This window comes from Arachis ipaensis, chromosome B8 (genome assembly GCF_059453495.1).
Source record: "Arachis ipaensis isolate K30076 ecotype BB chromosome B8, ASM5945349v1, whole genome shotgun sequence".
Lineage (NCBI taxonomy): Eukaryota > Viridiplantae > Streptophyta > Magnoliopsida > Fabales > Fabaceae > Arachis > Arachis ipaensis.
The window spans coordinates 136,774,265-136,800,716 of record NC_142443.1 but is presented as its reverse complement, the minus strand read 5'-3'; the positions used below and the strand labels follow the sequence as shown (position 1 = coordinate 136,800,716).

Sequence of the window (26,452 nt, the reverse complement as noted above, 5' to 3'; positions counted from 1 at the left end):
CTTGTTCTTGAAGATGTAATTCTTAACCCATTTTTCTTGTTCTTGAAGATGTAACTAACCTTAGACCTGGGATTCAATAATATTAATATATAATTATTCTTAGCTTTATTATGTGATGTTTTGGAAGTGTGTACCTGCTCTATATATATTAATTAATTTGACAATATCTAAACTCTAAATAAACACATCATCGTCCCTGCTTTTCTAATGAACTATTTTTATTTAGTTTCCTAGTATATATACACATTTTTTAAATGTTTATTTAACTAGATATGTTATTTATACTCATTTTAATTAATCTTGTATATTTGTTTCAATATACAACATTTTATTATTAATATGTAATATGTGGGTCTTATATTGTACGTACATTTTATTATTATTATTATTATTATTATTATTATTATTATTATTATTATTATTATTATTATTATTATTATTATTATTATTATAGTTTTTTTGTTTAATTTTAAATTTTTACTGCTTATTTTTCTAATCTATATTTTCACTTTTCTTTCTTCAAACATTTATGAGTAATGCTAGGGGACCAGCAACTTTTGTGATTGATAGCCATCAAATAGTCATCAATGATGATTTAATGGTGTGAGATTGGTGTGAGATTTCATCTAATGACTCACCTTTCTCTGCTGGTTACATGCTGGCCAAAATTCAATAGGAAAATGTTTGGTAACCAAAAAATATTAGCCAAAAACAGCCATAACTTTCCTTATTTAGCTTTTATTAATTGTCGCAACAATTAATGAATGCTAAATAAGGAAAGTTCCGACTATTTTTTTTGTCTACCTAGCATTCCCCAATTCAATAAAATTGCTGGTCCCTAAACTTTTTCTTTCCTACATATAATTTTAGTTGATAAAGACTTTTTACCATATAATTTTTTTGTAAAAGAAATTTAATTTTATAAATTTTTTAATTTTTTATTATTTATAATGTCAAAATAAAACTAATATAATTTTAAAAAATTTATATTCTCGTAATGTTATTATGAAAAAAAACACTAAAAATAACCTAAGTATTACTCAAAACATATATTTCTGTTATTCAAACGTGAATATTTTATTATTCGTGAGTTCACCCCCTTTTTAGGTTAAGTCTTAATAAGGCAACAACATGAAATACTATATTATTATTTATTTGCTCGTGCATGATTATTTATGAAGCATCATATTCGTATAAGCAAGTAGACAATGCAAGTAGCATGCATTTTTCTTATATTTAATTCGATAAGAACCCGCCTCAGTTAAGAATGTTAATTATTTTTCATTGTTCACGCAAAGCTTGGACGTCGATGTTTTAATAATAATAATCACCTTAAACTCGAAGCCAATTTTCCTAATTAATTTTGACATATCTATCTAGCTAGCTACACAAATGCTAAGGTTCAAACCTTTTTAATTTTTTAAATTATTCTATATTTATAGATTCACTTTGTACAAATAGAAGTTGATTTATATGCTAAAATGGACGGAAAGTTGTGTGTTAAAATCATATATTTAAATCAACAACAAATTAAAAATAACTATGTTTGGTGTACACTAAAATTAACTATCAAAATCAGTTACTAATATAAAATATATGTTAAAATATAAAATATACATTAAAAATAAGTTAAATAACACATATATTTAATTTATACACAAATACATAATGATTAATTTTAGTATACACGTAGCATTTTTGAATTAAAAATTGTTTTGTAAATATTATATAATAAATAAATAAGTCACAATACATTTACATATATCAATACAAATTTTATATATTCTTTTAACAAAGTAATTAATGATGAAAATTACTAGAATTAAAAAAATTAACAACAGAGTAATCACATTTTTAATGAACACATACAAAAAATAAGTTACTATTGTATTTTTATATTTTCATTCATATTTTGAATTTAATTTAATAATAATATTTATGAATTTTTAATATAAATCCCTTTTGATTATATTATTTATAAAATTTACTCATAAATATTAATTTAGTGTGATATTTATTGTATATAAAATTTAACCATAACTATAAACAAAAAAGCACGTACATTTTATATGAAATTTAATTAATATTGTATGTGAAATTTGATTACAATAGCATACTATGAAGCACGCACACTTGTTTGATTTGTCATATTCGCATGTCGGACAAATTTCGAATACGACACTTATCGACACTTGTTTGACATACGTGTCTTTTATGTCAAACTATGTCTTAAAAAAAATAAGCAATTCTTCTTTTTTTCGGATGTGTTTGGACACACCTAAATACTATCACATATCAGCGTGTACAGCCTTATTCTTAACACATATTTTTAAAATGAGTTTAGAAATAGTATATATTATTAATTATTAAAACAAAAAATATTTTAAATACTTTATATAATTAAAAAATATATTAAAAATAATTAAAAATTAATTTATATTTTACTATTAATAAAATATTAAAATATCATTATAATTTATCAAAAACATATTTTATATATGTTGTGTTTCTATATCTTATAAAAATTTTATATTCGTGTGTCTACGTGTTCTATATCGTGTCCGTGTAAATGTCCCGTATTCATATCCGTGCATCATATATATATATGATCGTTACACTATATAAATTTTTGTGAACCATCAAGATATATAGTGTAACGACATATGAGTGGATCGGACTATCATAGCTATGGGGTATGATTCACAGAAAATTATGAACACCAATGAGTTATAAAGAGACCTTTGTGGCTTTATTTATTTGTGTCTTGTCCACAGGAAAATTAATAATGCAGCATGATGAATTAAATACAGAGATGATAAAAAGAAAGATACAATAAAGATATGGATTAAATGAGAACCATAGATTATTTGTAGTAGTGGTTGCTAAGCCATACATTCGTTTCCCTTCGATAATAATATTATTGGCGTGTCCCTTTTGAAAAGGCAACAATAATATGTGGTGATTTATCATATCATCAGTTATGGGTTGAAATTGAATGAACCTCTCTTAATGATTATAATAATAATGGTATTAATGGGGGCTACATACAACATTTCCATGGTGCCCATGTCTTATCAAACTTGACCAAATTAATAATAAAATAATAGTAATAGTAGTAATAATGTTCATTTTGCAATGTAAAATAGCCTATAATTATATTCTCCAGTATATATTCAAATACATCTCTAAAGATTTTTGCATCCAACGTTTTTGTTTTTAAAATTTTTTTATTATGCTGAAGTCTCCAAACTTTAAAAAAATAAAGATATATAAGTCCTCTTGTCATACTTTTAAAAAATTTTTATTAGGCTAAAATCTTTAAACCTTAAAAAATAAAGATATATAAGTTATTTTGTCATACTTTTAAGAACCTATTTATCCAAATAAAAACAACGAATTTGACTAAAATAAAAATTTATATATTTTACTTTTATAAAATTTAGAAATCTCAATGTAATAAAATTTTTTAAAAAACAAAAATATCCGACACAATTTATTAAGTAGCTATTTGAGTATATTCTTATATTCTCCGATCTCCTTATTATTCCTTCATTTCTCCTTTGTTCTTGTTCAAGTGCTAGTTAGTTATGGGCACTACAACAATATAGAGTATTTTTGAGGGTTATAATGTGTAAAAGAAAAATAAAATTTGTCAAAAAAATAAATTTTGACACTATTTTAACTATGCAAATATGTTAATAAAAGTTTTGTTAAAAATAGTATTTTTAACATATAAGTGATTGTGAAAAAAATTTAAATCTTATTTTGATAAATATTGGCTGTCAAAAATAATTTGTTAAAAAATTTTGAAAACATATTTTCTGTGTTACTTATTAATTGTCAAAAATACTATTTATTTTGACACTTATTGACTACAAAATATTTTCAACAAAAAATATAACAAAGAATGAGATGAGATCTTAAAATTAAAGAATAAATTGAGATTTTGAAGATAAAGAATGAATAGTATAATCTTAAACTGAGAGCAGTATGATATCAAAATTAACATAGCCCAAAGAAGAAAAAAAATAGTGGAGTAAATTGAAAACAAATGAGTGTCAAAATTGAGGAGTAATTTTCTACGGTCAAATTATTCATCAAGAAAACATAGAAAATTTGACATTTGTGATATTTGTCAAAAATATATTTTAGTTTTGACATTTAATTATGGTGTTAAAAAATAAAGTGTTAAAATAACTCTATTTTCTTGTAGTGGGAAATGACATCTTTAATTTGATCATAACTGGATTTAGAGTATTTGTGTTTCTTCAAAAACAAACTTAATCTAATATTCCATTGTCTACTCGCTTGCTTCAAACCATACAGAGAGACCTTTCCGACTTGCACAATACACCTTTCGGAGCTAAAGACCTTAAGAAACTCGCATATAAACCTCTTCTAATAACTCACCATGCAAAAAAATAGTATTAACATTTAAGTGATAGAGAATAAAAGTCTCCAGAATTATCATTTTAACGACAGGACTGAACATGTCAAAATAATTATATTCCACCATTTGAGAGCATCTTTGCGCTGCAAGTCGAGCTTTGTATCTTTCAATAATACCGTCGTAATTAAATTAAATTTTCCTTTGTATCTGAATTTACCTCAATGATTTTTGCATGATTACTTGTAGAGATGCAGCTTAAGACGAATTATTACTCGATCTAAATTGAGTTTGCTATAAGATCCTAATCTAATTGTGTAATTTGTGTATCAATTTCATGCTCTATTTGTGAATGTGATGTATATGGTTGCGCAATGTGCATATATACATGAGCAATTTTGTTCCTTAAGAAAAAAGACATCTCATGGTTAGACATATTAAGCTAGTGTTTCAAAAATAGTTCTCTAAACTAAAAAAATTTATACAAATAATGTGATCTGACATAGAAAGAGAAACACCACAAATTGATACAATTATACAGAATGTTTATATGAACAAATTCTACCTAATCACCTTTATCTTGCAAACTATTAGCAGAATACTGCTACTACTGATAACAACAAAGGAACATATTTTCCCTGCTCAGTCATATAGACCCTCTAGCTCCCAAATATCAGTTAGAAAGTCAACCATTTCCTGCCAAGTATAATGCTGTAACAGTTAGGGGAAAGTAATGCATTCCCTAAAAGATTTGTGACATTAATTTAGTTTTTGAAAACTACATGCGACATCTATTTCGTCCTTTCTTTTTCATGGGCTTATTTGACGTCACATTTAATTTCAGAGACTAAATTGACGTTATAAATCTTCTAGAACTAAACTACTGTCGCATTATTTTTTCTTGAGTAAGTTGATGTTACAAATCTTTTGGAGATTAAACTGGTGTTATGTGTATCTTTGAAGATCCAATTAGGTAGTTTAGTCTAAATGTAAAAATACACAAAAAATTTAATGAACCTAGTATGCAAGAACTTACTCCCAAGGGAATTCGTTGGGGGAAAGGCTTGTCGGTTCCAAGGAGATTCTCATAGGTTGCATTCCAACTGTGAAACATGAATTCTGAGAGTTAAAGCATAATCAAAACATCCTAAAAGATACAACCGAAATAACTTCAATTTGAATTCTATAGCTACGAACAACCAATCACAAATTCAAACTTTCAAGCCTCTTCACCAATGCTGTTGTAGCCAATCATCCATGCATTTTGTTTTGTTTCTATTAATTTATCTTTTTACTTATACAAAGGATTGTTATTGTAACAAAAACAAAACGGAGCCCAATACACACGAAATCGTCCCACGCTTCTTCTTCTTCTCCCGCCCAATACACACGAAATCGTCCCACGCTTCTTCTTCTTCTTCTTCTTTTCACGCTCGTTTACGCACGGAGCGTCTTCTTCTTCTTCGCCTTCTTCTTCGCGTTCCTCTTTCTCCTCCTTTTTCGCGTTCCTTCTTCTTCACATGTTTTCTTCTTATCGTCATTCTTTTGTTGTTGTTGCTGCTGTATTTTTGTCTTTTCCTCCTTCTCTCTGGTGAAGAAGCAGTAGAAGGTGAGGAAGAAGAGTTTTGAATAGTGCAGAATGAACCGAACACAGTACTCATGGTGAACCGAATACAGTACTCAAGGTGAACCGAAATCTTAGTTGTGGTGAACCGAAATCTTAATTACGGTGAAACAATTATATAGTGCTTAGGGAAGAAAATAGAACATATTGGTCTAATTTTTGTTAGACTCCTTTCTGCGGACCGAACCGAAAACATGAAAGTGATGAACCACCTCTTTAGTACTTACCGAACCGAAAAGTTACTCACATTTACTCAGAGTTACTCACAATTACTGACAATTACATATTATCAATTCAATTGAATTCAATTCAGATGTAGATCACCTCAGTCCATTCAATTCACTTCAAATAAGATTAAAAATTTCATTCCATTAAATTCGATTCAGAATTCAATAATCCAAACCTCATCAAATTGATGCGTTTGAGAAGAATCATCAAAATTGCACTCATTCAACTGATTTGAAGTTGATTCATTCATTGTTTCAATTCAAAAGTGCAGATCGAAGAAAAAAACAAAGAAGATGAACGATGAAGATAATTGCGTTGAATCAATCCAGATCCATAATGCAGAGAAGAAAAACGCGAAAGAGGAGAACAACGAATTTAATTAGGTTGAAGGAGGAGGAGGAGGGAGAAGGGAGAAGGGAGAAGGGAGAAAGGAGAGAGAGAGGGAGAGGGAGAGGGAGAGGGAGAAGGAGAAGAACGCGAAAGAGGTTTACGTTGTATAAAAAAGTTTACGTTGAGAAAAGTTGATAACGCAAAATAAGGATTCGTTATATAGGTTATAAGAGGCGCGTGTAAAACAAACAGGGGTGTGGGGCGTGGAGTGAAAGTTACTTGGATACCATCCATGTAATTTTTACATGGATGTAGAGCTTTTCCCTAAACAAAATCCCCACCCTTTAATAAAATTTAAGAAAAAGAAATGGAGGAAGGTCTCTTTGATTTTTGTAACATATTGTGGTGGAAAATGAGAGAAACAAGCAGAGGCTGCACATGTCTGGAACAGAATTTATGCAGTCATATTATCAGCTTCTTGCATAGGGGAATATGATATATGCTTCTTCTATTTATTATATAGTCCTAGCTTCCTTATCTAACTAATGGGATACCAGATCTGAACACATTTATTTGTAGCCTAAGAACTTAAGCTTTCCTTTAAAAGGGTTAATTTTTATATTTACCTTAATCTGGGTTCTCCAACTTGTTTCCGCCTTTGCTGCCTTAGATTTCCAACCCAATGTCGCCTCATCTGGTTCCAGAGAATAAGACCTGCATCCATCAAACTTTAATATTGACAAGATAACCAGTTTCATAGATCTGCAGGAAAATGCAAAACAAATAAAATAAAGTAATACAACATCCTATAAAATGAAAAAAAAAGAAAAGGAAATTCAAAACTAATTCCGTAAGTAGAAATTACATCTTCGCATGATGTAATTCTTGTGAATAAGCGAAATTACTGGAAACATTGAAGTGCGGAGAGGCAATAAAAAGGTATCTATTTTAGTGACAGGTTTTATAAAAATTGGATGATCCTATTTGATCAAATACCCAGCAAAAAACCTACTACTCGAAAGTAGAGGGGTTTGATCTAAAAGTTACATGAAAATATGAAGAAACTTGGCACTTGGCAAAATATGTAAAAATGTTCAACTGAATTATGATTTGAACAAGATTGTTTCAGTAGCAGAGAAAATGGCTACTAGTCCATCTAGTCTCCTGTTTACCTTAGTCCACATGTACATCATAAGGTATACTCTCTTCAGTGTCATAAGATCTGCTCGACATTAATAACTAATAACACTGTCACCTCCTATGAATACCATAGCAAGGGGAAAGGGTAGAGCAATTTCATCATCTTAACCCATACACTTCACACACACACCCCCTCTATCCAAGAACTTAGATTAGCAACAACGACCTTATGCTTGATATATAGGCACATCTTAGTAAACATACCATGATTGACAAATTCAGGATGATCGTTCGCAAGGGCAGCACTATTTTGAGGATCAAAGGATATGCCAATTGATGAGGCACTCCTCTGGGACCGAAGTGCATATTCGATGTCAATAGTGCTGCTGCTCCAGAAATCTTCTGATCTGCTGTCTTTCCTTGCAGCTTGGTCATGAGGTATTAGTCCTACGGATGCCTCGTCCACCAAAAGAATTGCTGGCATTTTTGTGAAGTGTCCAAGGCAACCTCTGTTCTGTTACAAAAGACATACATCCACAAGTGTGATTAACACCAATGATGAACTATATATTGTCTACTAATTTGAACAAAAGAAGAAAAAGGTGTTGATGATCAAGAATTGCAGGCACAAATCATAATTCCAAGTGCAAAATAAATTCTGACATTAGATCTTACACATTTACTATAATTTAAAGTAAAGTGAAAATAAAACCGAGAGATGTAATACCTACTTTCTGGATAAGTTCAGAAATTTGTTACTTTGAAATATATATATATATATATATATATATATATATATTTGCAGAATTTCTCAGGTCAATTAGCATGCTGCAGAGATACAAACTTCTTATAACTTTAGTCTTTCTACATTGCAATATAAAAGATGTTGCCAATTTCAGTTTTTTTTCTTCTTTTGATCAAACCCCCAAGAGATGCTTAAATATAGCATGTTTTACTATTCTCTTTTCAGTCTTTTCCTACTTTATCAAACCCCAAAAGGCAATTGTGATCACAATACTGATGTTGCTGTGCCACTGAATTGGCATCAAAGCAGGAATTGAGGCCTTTATGTATGCATTTTCCTGCAACTTTCTGAATCGTTGCGCAATCGCAATTTTAAACCATCCATCACTCAAACAGGTAACTTCCAGATTTATCAGATCTGATGCTTGCTTAGCATGCAAGCAAGTACAAGCAAATATTTCCCTGAAATACTATCCAGAATGTTCTACAGTCTAAACTATCCAAGAAAGCATAGAATTTGCAAAGCAAACACAAGGACATGAAATTTTTAATCTCCTGAAAATCAAGAACTACAAAAAACAGCACATAATTAGTTCCATTATATCCCTCTAAGATAAGAGAATTCTAGATCTACAAAGCACAATTTCTGAACTGATACAAACTAAAATTAAATCTTTTTTTTTTTTTTAAGTTTCTCCATTGAAGTGGGTTTCATTTATGATTTAGTCAAATCGGGTAGAAACATATGATTTCAGCCAAAACTGATAAAATGACAAAAACTCAATCTCTTTCTTGTTTTTCTCTGCCACAAAAGAAACAAAGAAAGAATGAAAGAGAAACAGAGAACTCACCCCATACACGCCAGAAATTCACAAAGCCAAGATGGAAGATATCTACAGAGTTGCATTTACAAAATCCAAATGCAGAAACAGAAAGAGAGAGACAGAGAGATCTGTCACCTTAAGATCCTAAAACCCTAATATGGAGAAACAAAATTTAGCACCCTGCATGCAAAAAATTCAACACCGTTTATAAAATAAAATAAAATAAAATAAAAATTCAACAAATAAATGCGAAAATTGTTTCTTTTTTTGGGTAAGAACTTACACTGTTGTTCTTCTTTCCCCAAATTGTTTTATATAAAGGTTTGGCCTTTGGCCTTGTTTTCATTTTTCTCAACAGCCAAAGGATTTTTGATCCTCTTTGGTTAACAGATATTGGATAAGATCAATCAAATTTAGTGCCCCAAGGTTGGAAATTAAAGTTGGATTGAGAACCCCAATAACCTTTTTTCTTCTTTTTTTTTACTTAATTTCTTTTTCTTTTTTGTCTTTTTTTTTTAATTAATTAAATGGATAAACAAAATGAAGCATGTACTGCTTGAATTGAAACTTGAAAATAGTTACTAGTATATTATTTGGAAGGCAGATTACTATTAAAAATTTCATTTTCTGAAAATTTATTTTATTTTTTCTTCTTTTTTCCCCTCAAATATGAAGTTCATTGTCATTTTCATAGAGCATTGCTGGAACAAACTATTAATTAAGATTTAAGACTTATCTTTAGCTGAGTTGGCTGAGAGAACTACTTGATTATGATATATCATCTATTAGTCAAGATAAAAAAAAATAAAAATGAAAAATAAAAAACTCCTTCAAACTTCAAAGTATAGGAGAGTGTATAAATAAATAAATAAACAATAAAAAATGTTAACAGTCCAGCAAAATTTTTTGTTTTTAATTAATAATTAATTAATAATATTTAAAATGTTAGTTTTGTTGAATTGCTAACTAAATGAATGGAGCTTATGATTAAAAATAGAGAAAGTATAGGGAGCCAATGACCTAAGCGTACAATGTGTACAATGAAGGTTTGGAAAGTATTAGAGATATTATTATTAGTGTTACATTGTCCTGTCAAGTTACACTTTTAGGATGAGTGGTTTCAGGACATGGTATAAGAATTCCAGATCCAAAAAGTCAAGAGTTCGAACCTTGGTGAACCCAAAATTAGCTTTTTATAACATGAGATGTTTATTAGTTATCCCTGGTATTCGGATGGTTATTCTGCTATAGGTGATGTTCATTTGATTCATTTGATTCATAAACCAAAGATTTAGCCCATTGTACACATTGTACACTTAAGCCATTGGCTCCCTAGCACTACTCTTAAAAATATTGGACAAAAATAATAAATTTTGTTAATTTTTTATTTTTTTTCTGTAAACAATTTATTATGACAGAACTTTTTTATACTTGGAAATTATGGAGTGTAGGAAAGCCATGCACAAAAGATGGAAAAACTAAAAAAAAAAAAAAAACAAATTGTACACCAATTTTTTTTTTTATATTCAATAGTCACTTTATCATTCTTAAATAATTTTAATATGATTTACCACTTAACTTTGACTCTTAATTTTTATTTTAAAATTGTGTTATATTGTTATTCGGAATAGAAATTAACTTCTACCATTTGGTAAAAATATAGTGAGAGATTCTTATATACAAGTTTCAACACAATACATTACAAAGATACAACAATAAATCAAATAATCAATCATCAATCATGTATGTACATAGATACACAAGTAATTAATTGCATTGTTTAACTTTCTAAACATAATCACACCATGATAATAATTAGTTAATTAAAGAAAAATAAGTAATGACACTAGTACTAGTTAGGTGGTGAGAATTGGTGGAAGGTAATCTGATTTGGTACCAAGAATCTTAGCATTGGTATCAGGAAAATGTTCAAACCCTTGAAGTGTTGTTATGGTTCCATTGTTGGATACCTCAATAGGGTACTTCATGAGATGGTGAAAGGGTCTTTTCTCATCAAAATTCTCCTTTGAATATATGTCCCAATTTGTGTCAGCAAGATTGTTCACAAGCTTGATGCATTCCAAACTCTCTGGATTGTCTAACAAGATTCTTTTGTCTTTTGTGTCACCAAGATGTTCATGCCATAATGAAAGCCTGAAACCATAGATTTGACCCTTTGGTTGCTTATTATTTGATGCTAAGTGGTATGGTTGGAATGCACCCATTGCAATTTCACTGTCTCTTGCACCATCCATTGATCTTTGGTTTATGTTTGCTGAACCAATGATTATGTATTCATCATCAACTGCATCATGCAAAAGTTGCAAGAATGAATCCTCATCATTATCACAAAAACAAGGATATAACTATAGGAGAACAGAAACTATTTTTGTACCCTAAATCTTCATACACCATATGGACAATAATTTTATTGTTCTTAGATTTTGATGTGATTTTTACTTCAAAATCTTAATTCTTAGTTTCCATACCTAGATTGTATTTATTTTTTATACACATCTGAATTTTGTGTACTAATACCTCTACTTTTAAAAAATAATATTAAATATTCAAATATTTAATTTCTGGCTATACTCTCACATCGCTTAAGGATAAGATTTTTAGATAATTTATAAGTGCGAAATCTTTTTAACTTTTAAACCTACTCAATTTCAATTCTAATATAGTAGAATATATTCAATTCAATATTGTTAGACTACCTATATACAAACGTTCACGCTCCAATCCATTCAATCTCATTTTTAATACATACGGACACAACTTATTTTTTATTTTTTCTTTCGTTATTTTTGTTAATTTTTTATTATTATATTTTTTGTCTCTATCTTTTATGTCTTGTCTTATCCTGTTCTCAAAAACAAACGCAGTCTAAAGGACAACATGTATTAGTGAATTTAAAAAATAAAAGCAAAGCAAACAACAAAGAGCAAAATCAAATAGGGAGCATTATAAATCAGCAAAAGGCAGAAAAAGTTGGAATAGTAGACACTTGAAAACATGAGGGAAAACAAATAGAAAGAGATTTTTGAATGTGTTACCTATCATCATCTTGGCATGAACATAGATCATGAATCTCCTGGCCTTTTGTGCTCTACTATAATCACTGCCAGGCTCAGGTGCCTCAGCCGGCGAATACTCGCCGGCTCGCCTCGCCTCGCGGTTTCCAAGGCAGAAGAATGTCAAGTAGTCCCTAGGATGTGCTTTAATTCTCTTCCTTCTAATGGCTTCAGCAATATCAGCATACATCATCTCCATTGTCCTCCTCTGCCAATCCAATATTGCTTGAACCGAGCCACTCTCCGGCACTCCTTCCGGCCACATTGGAATCACAACATAGACTGAAAACCTCTCCCCTGCTTCAATCTTGCTAACAATCTTTAGAGAAAGTTCTTTTGGTATAAGATGCAAAGCATTAATATCCTCAACTTTTATGTCAGATGATTTCCAACCATATGAACTCCCTAGAAAGTACTGATTCTCAATGTAGATGAAATTCTTCGCTCGACGAATCGCGTTGATGTATGCATCTTGAATGCTTCTATCAATGATGTTATCTTTTCCACTAACAAGTCCTCTTTCACAAGCTTCCTCTGGATCTTCAGGGAATCCTGAAGCAGCACCACCATCAATAGACCTAAACACTTGAACATTCCAACCCTCTTCATCATTGAACTTCGCCGAGGTTGCTTGAGGCACAAGAAAATCATCTAGCATGCTAGAAGAGAATAGGAGAATCTTCCCAACTTGCTTCTCCCACCTCTGCTGAAAATTGTGCATAACATCCCATGCTACCGGCCCTTCTAGCTTGCAATGAATGTCATGCCACGGCTCTCTCGGACCGCCTTTCTTTATGGAAGCGCCGGGGAAATTCGGCTGATGGAAATCATCATGGTGGACATTGTTCAAAGTGGAAAACAGAGGATGTTCCTGAGTATCATATCTTCCATCACATAGATCAATTCCACCAATGAAACTCACTACACTTCGCTTCTTCGATTCTCCCTCAACTTGGCCATCAAGAATCACACTCTTCTGATGATGAGTGAACATTGTTGAAATCTCAAAACCTTGAACAATGCTTCTTCCATCGTCCGGATTCCTCGGACACAAGATGCAATGAACATCTGTGTCCTTAAAGTACTGTTCTGTTTCTTGATCATGTGTTGCCATCAAACCATCTTTCTTGAAATCCGGAACAGAAGTTCTATCATCCCAAACAAGCATTAGAACCTTGACACCTTCATTTGCTTTCTTTTTAAGAAGCTCACCAAGTTTGATACTTGAATTCCTTTGGTTTTGATCCCTAACCAAACTTATCTCAGTGTAAACAGACCAACCAGTTATGTAAATGAAATGCTTAGCATCAATTATTGCATTGTAGATATCTTTCCAGCATCTTGCAGGCTCATAGAATTTTCTTTCGGATGGCGCCATCGGCCGCGAAAAATTGTCCTGGACATGTGCATCTTGGTAGAGAGTAACTTTGCAGCCAGATTTTTGGTTGAAGAAGGTGTGTGGAACTCCTTGAAACTGTGGACTCTTTAGTCCTTGAGACCAATTTGAATCATTCTTGACATCAAAGTATTGAATTCTAACATGGATTTTAGACCCACCTGCATTTGCATTTGCATTTGTTGAAGGAATGAATTAGTTCATTAATTGTATTAACTACCATTTATGTTACAGAATATATAAGAATGTTCTGTTATAACAAAATAACTTCATTTCAACTATTATATCTCTGCATTTGAATATAATTTACATTAATATATAGTAACAATTCAAAGATGTAGCAAACAGTTTAAAGAGAATAGAAGGAGGGAAGTGCCAAAAGAACCAAACTCAATTCTATAGGATTTCTCGAATCTCTTTGGTTTAAATTCTTCTGCCTCTGTGCCTCATGTCAGAATTAAATATAGTCTTCCAAAATCAATTATTGGAAAAGTAAAAATTTTATGTTTTTTATTACATAAAGACACATTGTAATCACAGATATAATTTAAATTTGATAGTACTAATTAAAAAAGCAAGTCAGGAACAACCTTAATTTTGAACAAATCCTAATGAGTAAACTATAAAAAATGCAGCCGAATAATTTTATTGTTGACAAAAATACACTCGAATTTTATTATCGATAAAAATGTCCTCAAAAAATTAAAAAACGCAAGAAAAATACCCAAAAAAAGTAAGTGACAAACAACTTTTGTATTTGATAAACCGTTTATGTATTAGATCCAAAATTTTATAGAAATATTTAGATAACTATTTAAAAAATACACACAAAAAATCGGATGAAATTTTGATCTTTATAATTTTTTTTTATTTTTTAAAAGTATTATTAGTTGTTGACAAAAAACCACAAAAAATATATACTTAGCGAAAATTAACCAAATTTTAAAAATAAAAATATCTCATTTTTTAATCTACTTGCAAAAAACATCAAAATTCAATTTTTAAAGCATTTTTTGAGAATACATATTTAACACATTTTTGTCGTGTTTTAAAATTTTCTGAGAGCATTTTTGTCGATAACAAAATTCAAGTGCATTTTTATTGGTTTACCCAAAACCTAAACAGAATTCAATTTTTAAAAAACCAAGAACAAATTAAATCAAAGACTAAGTGATGTATAACCTTGTATAGAATGATGTTGTTCATCAAGTATTTCAGCCCAAGTATCAACAATGTTGCCATTAATGAGTTGTTCAACTGGGACATAAGCTCTTCCAATTAGGGTTGCCCCAATAGGGTTATCTTGTTTGACAGTGAATATAATGTGTGAGATCAAGTGTGCACAATATATGTGAAACTTCTCATTCCAATGTGGATTTGTTGGTTGATCATCTATCATTCTTGTTCTCCCAACCCTTGCCTTATCTAAATCAACTGTTGCATATAGACCCAATGGAAGAACCTGCATGATAATATATTCACATGTTGAGAACAATAACTTTTGAAGGTGAATTCTAATGCACATGAATGAAGAAAATGAACTGTGTTGCTTGGAAAATAAAAATAAAAGTGGATTCACAAACATATTTATTATGTGTATAAATATGAGCTAGAAGACTTATTATGTTTATGGTTTGTCTAGTATTTTAAACATATAAATTAATTTTTTTATAACACTGTTATTACTGAAGGTTTATACTGTCACTATTATAATTATTTTAATATTACCAACGGTTCACGCCGTCATCGATTTATGCAGACATTTTTACCAACAATTACCGACGCCTTCATTAATCACCATCGGTAAGGTCGTTGGTAAAATTAAATTTTCTTGTAGTGAACATTTTATATGTCGTGTTAACACTCATTTTGTCATCGTTAGATTTTTGGTAAATTCAATTCTAACATCCAAATTCTCATTTTTCACCTTTAAATTAGGTGGAATGTCAATAAATACTCATTTTCAAATATATAAATCATACAAATGAAAATGAAATATCAAATATCTTGAAAGAAAAGAGATATACAAGTGAATAATGTTAAGATACCTCTGGTTGACAATGGCAGAGAAAAATGTTCCTGAGTTGGGTAAGACATTTCTTCCCCAGGTTTGCACTTATGCCCTTGGTTCCAAAATTTTTAGAAGCATGAATAAACAGAAACAGAACAATAAGAAGAATTCAGAAATGTTAATTACTTTCTATAGAATGGAAATTAAATCTTGTGTCTAGTGGTAATTAATTATTATATTTTGAAAAGCATTGTAATAATTATCATAGAAGCATGCTCCTTTACAAGAAAAACTTATGATTCCTAAACAGCCTAATTGAAACAAATATGAAAAAATAAGTCAAATTTTTTATATATGTAACACTACTAAAGATCACACGTATATATAAAAAATTAGTCACTAAATCAATCATCTGTGTATAATATACGTTGAAATACAAAATATACATTAAAAGTATTTGAAACAACACATAAATTTATACATAATACACAAATACATTCTAAAGAGTTCACTGTTTATCAATTTAAATATCCAAAGAAAAGAAAAAAAAAATCTCTAGTTAGAATGATTTAAGATTAGAAGTAAAAGAAAGAAAAAAGGAAACAAATTGAGTCACCTTAGGATTTTGCAGCTTGTCAATCTCATATATACTCACATCTAGCTTCCCATGCAGCAAATGCACCATGTTTTTTTTACCACGCTTTTGCTGTTTAAAAAAAAATGAGGAATATGAATAAAAAGATTCAAAGATATATTGAGTTTTCTCAGCATAATACTATGAAATAACTGGAATCAATTAATGACATGTGATAATAATTTGACAACAATAACAACTAGTCCTGCATTATTCTTCATTTTGGTAAAGTTGGCTGCACATGCCAGTAGATGTCCAATTTCATTTTTCAGATTATAAGTATAATTTAATTTAATTAGTTTTGAGGTTACATTTTGTGATTTAATTTTTTAGTTCCTCACTACAATCTTGAAAAGTAATTAAATTAAATCATAGCATATAATTCTGACACTAAATTGAACATTTTAAAGGGTAAAAAATAATAATAATCCATGCTTATAGTCTAAAATAGATAAAGTAAAACTTTACTAAATAATAATTAACAAATATTCCTATGAATTTTTCTACTAGGTAAGAGTTGGCTATATGAATAAGATAGTAAAAACTTTTAGAAAACAAAAATTTTTATCCAAAAATTGTCAAAACTTATTATTTTCGACTTTATTTAATGCATTTTATAATAAAAAAATATTAAATAAGATAAATTTAAACTATTTATTGAACTCTTTTTTTTTTGTCTTTCTAATATTATCGAAAGAATTTCGCTAGAGAGTCAATGGAGTATTTGTACAATGTGTAAAATGGGCTATTTATTTGGCCCAATATGAGTTAAAAAATGAATATCCAGGATAAAATACTACTAATTTCTCAAACACAATACATACTCATACTATTCAGAATAACCATCCGAATACCAGGGATAATAAACATCTGATATCCTACTGAATTGAACATTCCTACACTCTTATTGTACACATTATACATATACTCCATACTTCCTCCTATCGAAAAGATAATTAATTAGAATCAATGATGGGGTGGTGATAATAAAAAAGGAAAATTTTTGTGCTGAGAGTACTTACAGAATGAAGATAAGGCTAATGTTGGGGAAATGTTGATGAAGCTACATGGTTTAATTTAGATAGGTACATTTATATTTATATGTATAGAGGAAGAATCAGATACACGTTTTGTCTTAATTCACAAGTAAGAGATATATGGATGTGTATATGGAAAACTCAAGTTGTTGAATAAATTCTCCCCTTAGATTTCAAGAAAGGTGTATTCTATTACAAGGGAGATGCCTAAGTTTCTATAGAATCTTCTATCACTTTAATTTTGAGGAAGTCCACAATGTTATGAAGATTTTTGTTGTAACTTTGAAGTAGAACTTTGGTAAAGGATATGCCTACTTGGAAAAGAGAAATCTTTGCATTATTTTTTCATTTAATTTATCCACACTTTGTTTCCTATATACCATTTATCCCCCAAACTTTTAAAATGTTTATACCTGGGAGGTATACCGAGGTAGGTAGGGTAAGAGAATAAAAGTCGAAAGCAATAATACTTTATACAATCCTGTTACGTTATCAACAACATTTCTGCCAACTCTTATTTATAATTATGTTTAATAAAAGTGTCTTTGTGGATGTATGTAATAAAAATATATTTTTTATGACTGTATTTAATAGAAGTATCTTTTTAGATATATTTTCTGGATGTGTCTCTTTATATATGTGTTTAAAATATAATAATTAATTCTTATTGACAATAAATTGACAAATAATATATTGGTACCCTATACTTTTCCTACTTTATATTCAACTTAAATAAAACATATAGAAAACTAACTATACTAATTAAACTATGGCGGGCTTAATTAGTAGTCATATAAAAATTTTTGAGTAAATATTCAAATTGGTTATCAAAGAATTTTAGATAAAATATTATGATTTTTTATAGATTTTAAAAATTATTTCCATTAGACAAATTGATATTTTTATCCTTTTTAATCTAATTTTATTATAAAATAATTAAGTCTTCAAAAAATATACTCTAAAATAAATTAGTCCCTTCTTAAAATATAAAACACAGTTTCAAATTAATACCTATCCAGTCACAAAAAAAAATATTAATATCTATCTACCTTGTTGAAACATAGAAATATATCTTGTATAATTTTATTTTTGGCTATCGATTTTTCACACATTTTATTTATCATTGGAGGTTAATGTAAAATTCTCCTATAATAAATTTAAACTTATCTAATAATAAAAAAATAAAAATATTGCATATGTACTAATTAGTCACTAAAATAATTAAAAAAAAATCCAAAAAGCCAACATTTTAATCAAAATCTAACTAGCATTTAACCAATAAAAAAAAAGTATATAATCATACACTACTAATTGTATTGGACTTTCTTTAGATTGATGTATAAAAATATAAATAATGACTAATTAAATGACTAAAAATCATAAAATATACGGAGTCTCTAACACTACTCATAATTAAATCTATTATAATAAAATAATTAAGCTTATAATAGACTAATAATAAAACTTATTTACAGTAGATACATAATAAAATTTTATAAAATATTAAATATATATTTTTATACACAATAATTAATTAATCAATCTCGTTACGTTACCAATATTTTTGTCAACTTCTACCAACTCTTATTTATAACTGTATTTAATGGAAATGTCTTTGTAGAAGTGTCTAATAAAAATATCTTTTTTATAGTTGTGTTTAATAGAAGTGTCTTTATAGATATATTTTTTGAATGTGTCTCTTTATATATGTGTTTAAAATATAATAATTAATTATTATTGGTAATAAGTTGACAAACAATATATTGGTACCTTATACTTTTTCTTAGTTAATAGATATTTTTTTATCAATAATGCTAGGGAACCAAGAGGGTACCAGCAAAAAACCAGCCAAATGTTTCTAGGTGAATCCAAAACCTCTATGTGAATGATGCTTATGTTAGGCATTAGGATGTTTCTTTTACTAGGTATCAAAATGTTTCTTTTTCATACTAAATGGATGTTCTTTTATATATTTTATAAATTTTTTTATATACTAAGAATCGGGATTGTTAGAAGTTCCGTGATCCCCGCCCCTATTTCTCCAACGTATCGTTCAAAATTTTAATTTGGAGTGAGAAGCAATTAATATCAAATATTATAAATTAAAAATAAATAAAATTAATTAAATATAATTATAAATTAATTAAGTTGTTTACTTTTTAGCTGATATATTGGTTCCATATACTTTTCCTTCTTTTTATATATGCTTAACATAATTGAAAACACATATATAACAGGCTAACTCAATACTGAAATAAGAATGAATATAAATAATTAACACATTGCCAAATTATATATACACATAAAATGTGACACATTATAATGTCCCCAGCAAGCAATGTTGCTAGCTCCTAGGTGGTGAGTATTGGAGGAAGGTACTCAGATTTTGATCCAAGAACATGGGCCTTAGTATCCGGAAAACATTCAAAGCCAGGCAACGTTGTTATGGTACCATCACTTGCCACGTGTACAGGGTACTGCAACAAGTGATGAAGTGGTGTGTTAACATCAAACTCATCTTGAGTGTACAAATCCCAATTCTTCTTAGCAAGATGGTTCACAAGCTTCACACACTCCTCACTCTCTGGTCGGTTGAAAACCTCGTCCAGTGCAAGTGGGTCCCCTAGGTGTTCGTACCATAGGGCTCTTCTGAATGCATGCACGTGGCCCTCTGGTTTGGTGCCACGTGGCACTCTTTGGTGTGGTTGGAATGCTCCCATTGCTATCTCTGTGTCTCTTCCCCCATCCATTGATCTTTGGTTTATGTTGGCTGAACCAATTATTATGTATTCATCATCCACTTTGAGGAATCACAAAGAAAACACATCATCAATGTTCGTTGCTTTCAAATTGGACATTTAGTGTTACAATAAGTGAGAATGAGTATGTATAATTCTTACCTATCATCATCTTGGAATGAACATAGATCATGAACCTCCTAGCATTCTGCGCTCTTATATAGTCACTATCAGGTTCAGGTTGTTGTGTAGGAACATATTCACCTTCCATCTTAGGCTCCCTCTTCCCAAGGCAAAAAAATGTCAAATAATCCCTAGGATGTGCTTCAATCCCCTTCTTCTCTATGGACTCAGCAATGTCACTATACATCATCTCCATAGTCCTTCTCTGCCAGTCCAAAATTGCCTGAACTGAAGCACTTTCAGGCACACCTTCCGGCCACATCGGAATCACAACATACACAACAAACCTATGTCCATCATTACACAAATTATCAATACTATAATATGATACCAATATGCAAATACATTTGTAGGCCGGTTTGATGTTGTCTTTTGTTTGATGTCTAATTTTTACTTAATTTATTTTTTACGTAAATTTTAAATATTTAAAAATTTTTTATTTTTATACTTTTAAATTTAAAATTAATTATTTAAATTTTTTTTGGTAATTAGACAATAACTTTTAAGTACTATAACACACACTTATATGTAATATGAAATTTTAAGTTAAACTCCAAAGTGATCTCTAAAATTGACCATTTGTACAAAAAAAATTTTTAAAATTCCAATTGTACAATAAAAGTTTTTGATATTGAAAAAATTGCATCATGTTGAGCTCCTCTCCGTTTCCATCAAGTTACTATAAATGACCTGACCTATATCCTTTTTATATTAGACTAAATAAAATAACATTACTTTAGTTTTGACGCTAAATGTTTGATAAATTATTAATGATTCACAAAACGTCTTATACTCCCCAAAAAATGTATGATCATTAAGATTAAACAAAATCGTTTCTCAAACATTTAACGTTAAAACTAAAGCGATATTATTTCGTTTAGTCCAGCACGAAAAAAATGTGCCAGATTACTCATGACGTGAGAAATAACTCAACGAAAAAAGAATGAAGGATTATCTTGGTGCAATTAAAATCAGGTTGACCTTTTTAATACAACCTATTATTCTCAAAAACCAGAGTCTGAACTCATGAAATTTCTTAGAAACCAATAATGTAAATGTTTACTCATATTTTATAACTATAAAAAAAAAGGAAAAGAAATTAAAGTCATCAAAATTTAAGAAGGTAATATTTGATACATACCTTTGTCCTGCTTCAATGCTGTTACAAATCTTGAGTGAAAGCTCCTTTGGTATAAGATGCAAGGCATTAATATCCTCAACTCGTATATCAGATGATTTCCAACCATATGAACTCCCTAGGAAGTACTGATTCTCAATGTAGATGAAATCCTTGGCACGCCGAATCGCATGAATGTATGCATCTTGAATGCTTCTATCTATCACATTGTCTTTCCCACTAACAAGGCCTAATTCAGCAACTTCTTCAGGGTTTTGTGGGAATCCATAAACTGCGCCGCCATCGATCGACCTAAACAACTGAACATTCCAACAATCCCTGTCTTCTTCCAATGTAGCAGCAGCCTCACTTGGATGCACAACAATTTGATCAAGCTCATCAAGTGTGAATAACAGGTTTTGATTCTTCCCAACTTGCTTCTCCCACCTCTGTTCAAAATTGTACAACACATCCCAAGCAACCGGTCCTTCTAACTTGCAATGCACGTCATGCCACGGCTCCCTCGGGCCGCCTTTCTTGATCGAAGCGCCGGGGAAATTCGGTTGATGGAAGTCATCACGGTGGACAGTATTTAGACTCGAAAACAAAGGGTGATCTTGAGTATCATATCTTCCATCACAAAGATCAATCCCGCCAATAAAACTTACGATCCCTCTTTTAGTATTCCCTTCGACATTGCCATCAACAACCACGCTTTTCTGATGATGGGTGAACATTGCTGAGGTCTGAATCCCCTGAACAATGGTTCTTCCATCATCAGGATTTCGCGGACAAAGAAAACATTTCACCTTAGTATTCCTAAAATACTGTTCTGTTTCTTGATCATGGGTTCCCATTAACCCATCTTTCTTAAACTGCGGCACGGAAGATCTATCGTCCCAAACAAGCATAAGAACTCGAACACCCTCATCCGCTTTGTCCTTAAGAAGCTCCCCAAGCGTAACGACACTAGGTCCTGTCGTTTTGTCCCTAACCAACGTTATCTCGGTATAAACCGACCAACCGGTTATGTAAATCAAATGATTCGCATTCCTGATAGCATTGTAAATATCTTCCCAACACCGTGGAGGCTCATCATAGTATCTCCCTACGGTTAACGGAATCCAAGGTAGTGCGCCACGAAGAACGTGAGCGTCTTGGTATAGTGTAACCTTACAACCTTTTCTCATGTTGAAGAATGTTCTAGGAACGCCGTTAAACGACGGCGTTATCCCGGTGGAGTAGTCAGTTACAGGGAAGAATTGAACGCTTACATGAATTCGAGCGCCGTGAACTGGGAGACGGTCTTGGTCGTCGAGAATCTCGAGCCATCGGCTAACAATGTGGCCTTGAAGGAGTTCTTTGGAGTGAATGAAGGCTCTTCCGATGAGAGTTGCGCCGATTGGATTGCCATCTTTGACGGTGAAGACAATTTGAGAGATGGTGTGAGCGCAGTAAATTTGAAATGTTTCATTCCATTTAGGGTGTGAAGGTTGGTTTCCTATCATTCTTGTTCTTCCAACTCTTGCTTTGTCTAGATCAACTGTTGCGTATAGTCTCCTTCCAACAATCTTTTTCATCATCATTTCACGTGCATGTTCAAGACAGTGAATTATCACAAAAATATAAAAAATTAAGATACAAAAATATTATTAGTATACTAAAATCAGTTACTAAAATTAGCCACACATGTATTTATACATGTGTAATTTAATTTATTTTCATCGTATATTTATATTCTGGTATATATTTTAGACTAGTGACTAACTTTGGTGACTGATTTGAGGTACATGTAACATAATCCATTAAAATAATATGCCACCCACTAAATTAGCTAATATGTATAAAGAATTAAATATATGTATTATTTTATAAAATAATATTACATTACCAACAAATATTATTATTTTTTGTTAATATTTATTCAATAATAATTTGCACCCATATTTATAAATATTTTGTATATAAAAAATATATAATTTTTCCATATATTTACTAGAATTTAACATATATAAATCAATAGCGTTTACATTCATGTTTTTTAGAGTTTGCACATATAAATTAATAAAATTTATTTATTAAAGATAATTTAATGTTTGTGCTAGCTAAATAATAATAAAAAGTACTAAAAAGTATTGGCCCAAAATTTTTTCTATTTTGTATTCTTTTTAATTTATATTTTTTATTTTGACATATATTCAACATATAGCTAATTTAGTGAATAATTATTTTTAACATATAACATAGTTAAAAAAAAAACAAAAATTCATTTCAACATGAATGTAAGTTAAAGATATAGTATACTTTCCTAAATTTTTATAGGTACAAATTTTCTATTAAATTATATCTCAAATAGCATAGTCTCTCCATATTCAATTAAGAGATTACGGGTTCGAGTCTCCCATCCCATCTTTTCTACAGACTTCATTATATGTCTTATTTTTCCTTTTTATTTTTAATTTTAAACTTTATTATTAATAGAAATTTTATATTTTTTTCCCGAATTTTTTAATTGGTAGCAAGAATACAAAAATTTAAATTAACCTCTAAAAAATAAATTATTTTTTAAATTTATTTTAAAAATATTTTATCAATTAAATTGATGTTTTAATTATTACAAATTAATCGTGTTTCTCCTTCTATCACTCCCGTCACAACTTTTATACAGGTAATTATTGATGGAATGACGCAATCGATTATTATTGTATGTTGTCATTGGTGTGTGTGTAGAGTACAAAAATAAATATAATATAGTAAAATTGATGCATGTAATGTATATATAAACATTTTTTTTTCTTTGGTCTTGTATATAAACATTAAACAAAGGTAAAAAGATGAGTAAGATAGATGTATATACCTCAGGCCTGCACAGCAGACATCCTTTGACTTGGGCTAGGAATCTCTTCCCCTTGTGTGTTGTGCCCTTTTTGTTACCAAGAAATTCGAACAGAATCACAGGAGTTATGATATTGGATCAAGATTAAATTTCATTGTGGGTTACGATTTAAATAGGTTTATAAGTGAATAATAAAATGTAATAATACGTTATGAAATGAGAAATATTATATATGAACTATATGCAATTGTTCCATCATAATTATGTTACATCACCTATTCACCTTGATTAATAACCTTCTTGAAATTACATAAATTTTTGCGAACAAAACTACATAGATTTTTGCAAGATCAAGTTAATGCCTTTTTTTTATTAGCAAGATGAATTTAGATTTTCTAAAGTGAATAAATTGATAAAGTGATAAAACAAAGAATTAATCACTATTAATTTTATAATTTTTATAAAATATGTGTCTTATTATCTTAATTTAAAAATAAATAACTCCTTAGTTTATTATTTTACCAACTTTTTATTTTAAAAAACTTTATTCTTAGAAGGGTCTAATCAATAACAAGTTCTCTGAGATGCTAGATGTAAAAAAAAATTGTTGCACTAAAAATTTTAGGTTTATAATAAATTTATTATAAAAAATTATATGAAAAATAAAAGTTTACATCAGAAATAGCCTTAATAAGTAAGGATGAATCCAAAAATTTTAATATAGATGAACCAAATTTCATACTATATTTTAATTGTTTTTCTATTATATTTTTCCATTACACAAAAATTAATTTAGACATAATATGTATTTAAAAAAATATCTAAAATATATAATGTAATTATCAAGATATAATGATGTAAATCATTATTAATAATTTATACAATAAAATAATATTAAACATATTAATATTTTAATATTATTATAAAAGAAAACAATTTTTTAAAAAATAGATACAAAGATAAATATGTAGAAACTAACTTAAAAAGTGTAAAAATTTGAGTATATAATATTAAATTAATTAAATAAAAAATATCAATGAATAAAACAATTGAGATCATCTAATTTATAATAAAAAATAATACATATAAAGACACTAAATCACAAAATATATATTTCATATATAAATATAATTTTTTAAAATTTTGGGAGACCGAAATCCCTTCTCACCCTTAATAAACAAAACTTTTATTTAAATATATTGGAGAGTTTAATTGAAGATACCTTGGCACAGAAATCCAAATTACATCCCGTTTGCAACTTATCAGCTTCATATATTGTTACCCTAAGCGTCCCATGTAGCAGATGCTGCTGCATTTTCATTTTTACACTATGCTTTTCCCCCTTCTATTTTATCTATAATATCATCTATATCATAATCATAGAGGGCAATTAAAGTGAAGAAAAGAAGGGGAAAAAAATATTTGAAACAAGTGTGTAATGAGACTATTGGAAATAGGTGGAAAAAGTGGGGAAATGTTTGTTGAGTAAAATTAAAGGCATGGAAATAAAAGGTGAAATAAGTTGAATATGATGCATATATATAGGGGAACATATACATAATAATAAAGGAGAGAATCAAAAGACTGTTTTGTTTTCAAGAAAGAGAAATGTGTTTGGGAGACCAAAAAATCAGAATTGATTCCCTTCTTGGCTTATACGAACCATTATTTGCTTACTTCAAATATGGACTATGAGCCCATTTTGTTAAGGTATGTATGTGGGTTATCCCTTATCCAAGTTTATTTTTTTTTTATAATTGTATCACAAATTTCCGCTCATTATTTTTTCTATGCTTCAAGAGTGTATGTATCACAAAAAAATGAGAGAGAAGATGTGATTTATACTGCCGTGGATTAAAAAAAAATCGTTGCCTCCGATTTTTTTACATTTTTTAATTATTTTTTATAAAAGATTACAAATCGGACTGTCTAATCTGTATTTTTAAAAAAGAAAAGTATATTAAACTAATTTCAAATCAGCCAAAAATAAAACAACTTAATTAATTATAAATATTATAATTAGTTTTATTTATTTATGATTTAAAATATTGGTTATTAAATATTTTACCACATTTAAATTAGGAGAAGATATATTCAGTATCATTGCAACGTAAATCACGAAAACTGATTCAATTAACTTCTATCTCTT

General features: G+C 29.4%; 3 protein-coding genes across 9 annotated transcripts; all 3 read right to left on the bottom strand.

Moving 5' to 3' along the window:
• Window positions 1-4,826: 4,826 nt before the first annotated feature.
• On the bottom strand, window positions 4,827-9,945 carry LOC107613191 (uncharacterized). 7 transcript variants are annotated; one of them, XM_016315077.3, is made up of 6 exons: window positions 9,561-9,934; window positions 9,305-9,457; window positions 7,974-8,218; window positions 7,196-7,283; window positions 5,424-5,490; window positions 4,827-5,083 (listed from the first exon to the last, which is right to left on the bottom strand). In XM_016315077.3, exons 2-6 carry the CDS (start codon window positions 9,358-9,360, stop codon window positions 5,030-5,032), a joined length of 510 nt encoding a protein of 169 aa, XP_016170563.1. In that variant the 5' UTR covers window positions 9,361-9,457; window positions 9,561-9,934; the 3' UTR covers window positions 4,827-5,029. The 7 variants fall into 7 exon arrangements, with proteins under 7 accessions (XP_016170563.1, XP_020965695.1, XP_088353340.1 ...); XM_021110036.2 differs by lacking the exon at window positions 9,305-9,457 and having other exon boundaries at window positions 7,974-8,223; window positions 9,561-9,938; XM_088497214.1 differs by lacking the exon at window positions 9,561-9,934 and having other exon boundaries at window positions 7,974-8,223; window positions 9,305-9,554.
• A 971-nt stretch (window positions 9,946-10,916) lies between these two features.
• On the bottom strand, window positions 10,917-17,461 carry LOC107613193 (phospholipase D alpha 1-like). The gene is made up of 6 exons (XM_088497213.1): window positions 17,415-17,461; window positions 16,375-16,464; window positions 15,796-15,870; window positions 14,930-15,209; window positions 12,334-13,908; window positions 10,917-11,582 (listed from the first exon to the last, which is right to left on the bottom strand). Exons 2-6 carry the CDS (start codon window positions 16,441-16,443, stop codon window positions 11,134-11,136), a joined length of 2,448 nt encoding a protein of 815 aa, XP_088353339.1. The 5' UTR covers window positions 16,444-16,464; window positions 17,415-17,461; the 3' UTR covers window positions 10,917-11,133.
• Window positions 17,462-19,598: 2,137 nt separating this feature from the next.
• On the bottom strand, window positions 19,599-25,802 carry LOC107611898 (phospholipase D alpha 1-like). Its single transcript, XM_088496022.1, has 5 exons — window positions 25,526-25,802; window positions 24,325-24,390; window positions 21,492-23,038; window positions 20,330-20,637; window positions 19,599-20,229 (listed from the first exon to the last, which is right to left on the bottom strand). The coding sequence occupies exons 1-5, from the start codon at window positions 25,622-25,624 to the stop codon at window positions 19,781-19,783; spliced, it is 2,469 nt and encodes an 822-aa protein (XP_088352148.1). The 5' UTR covers window positions 25,625-25,802; the 3' UTR covers window positions 19,599-19,780.
• Between the last annotated feature and the right edge of the window lie 650 nt (window positions 25,803-26,452).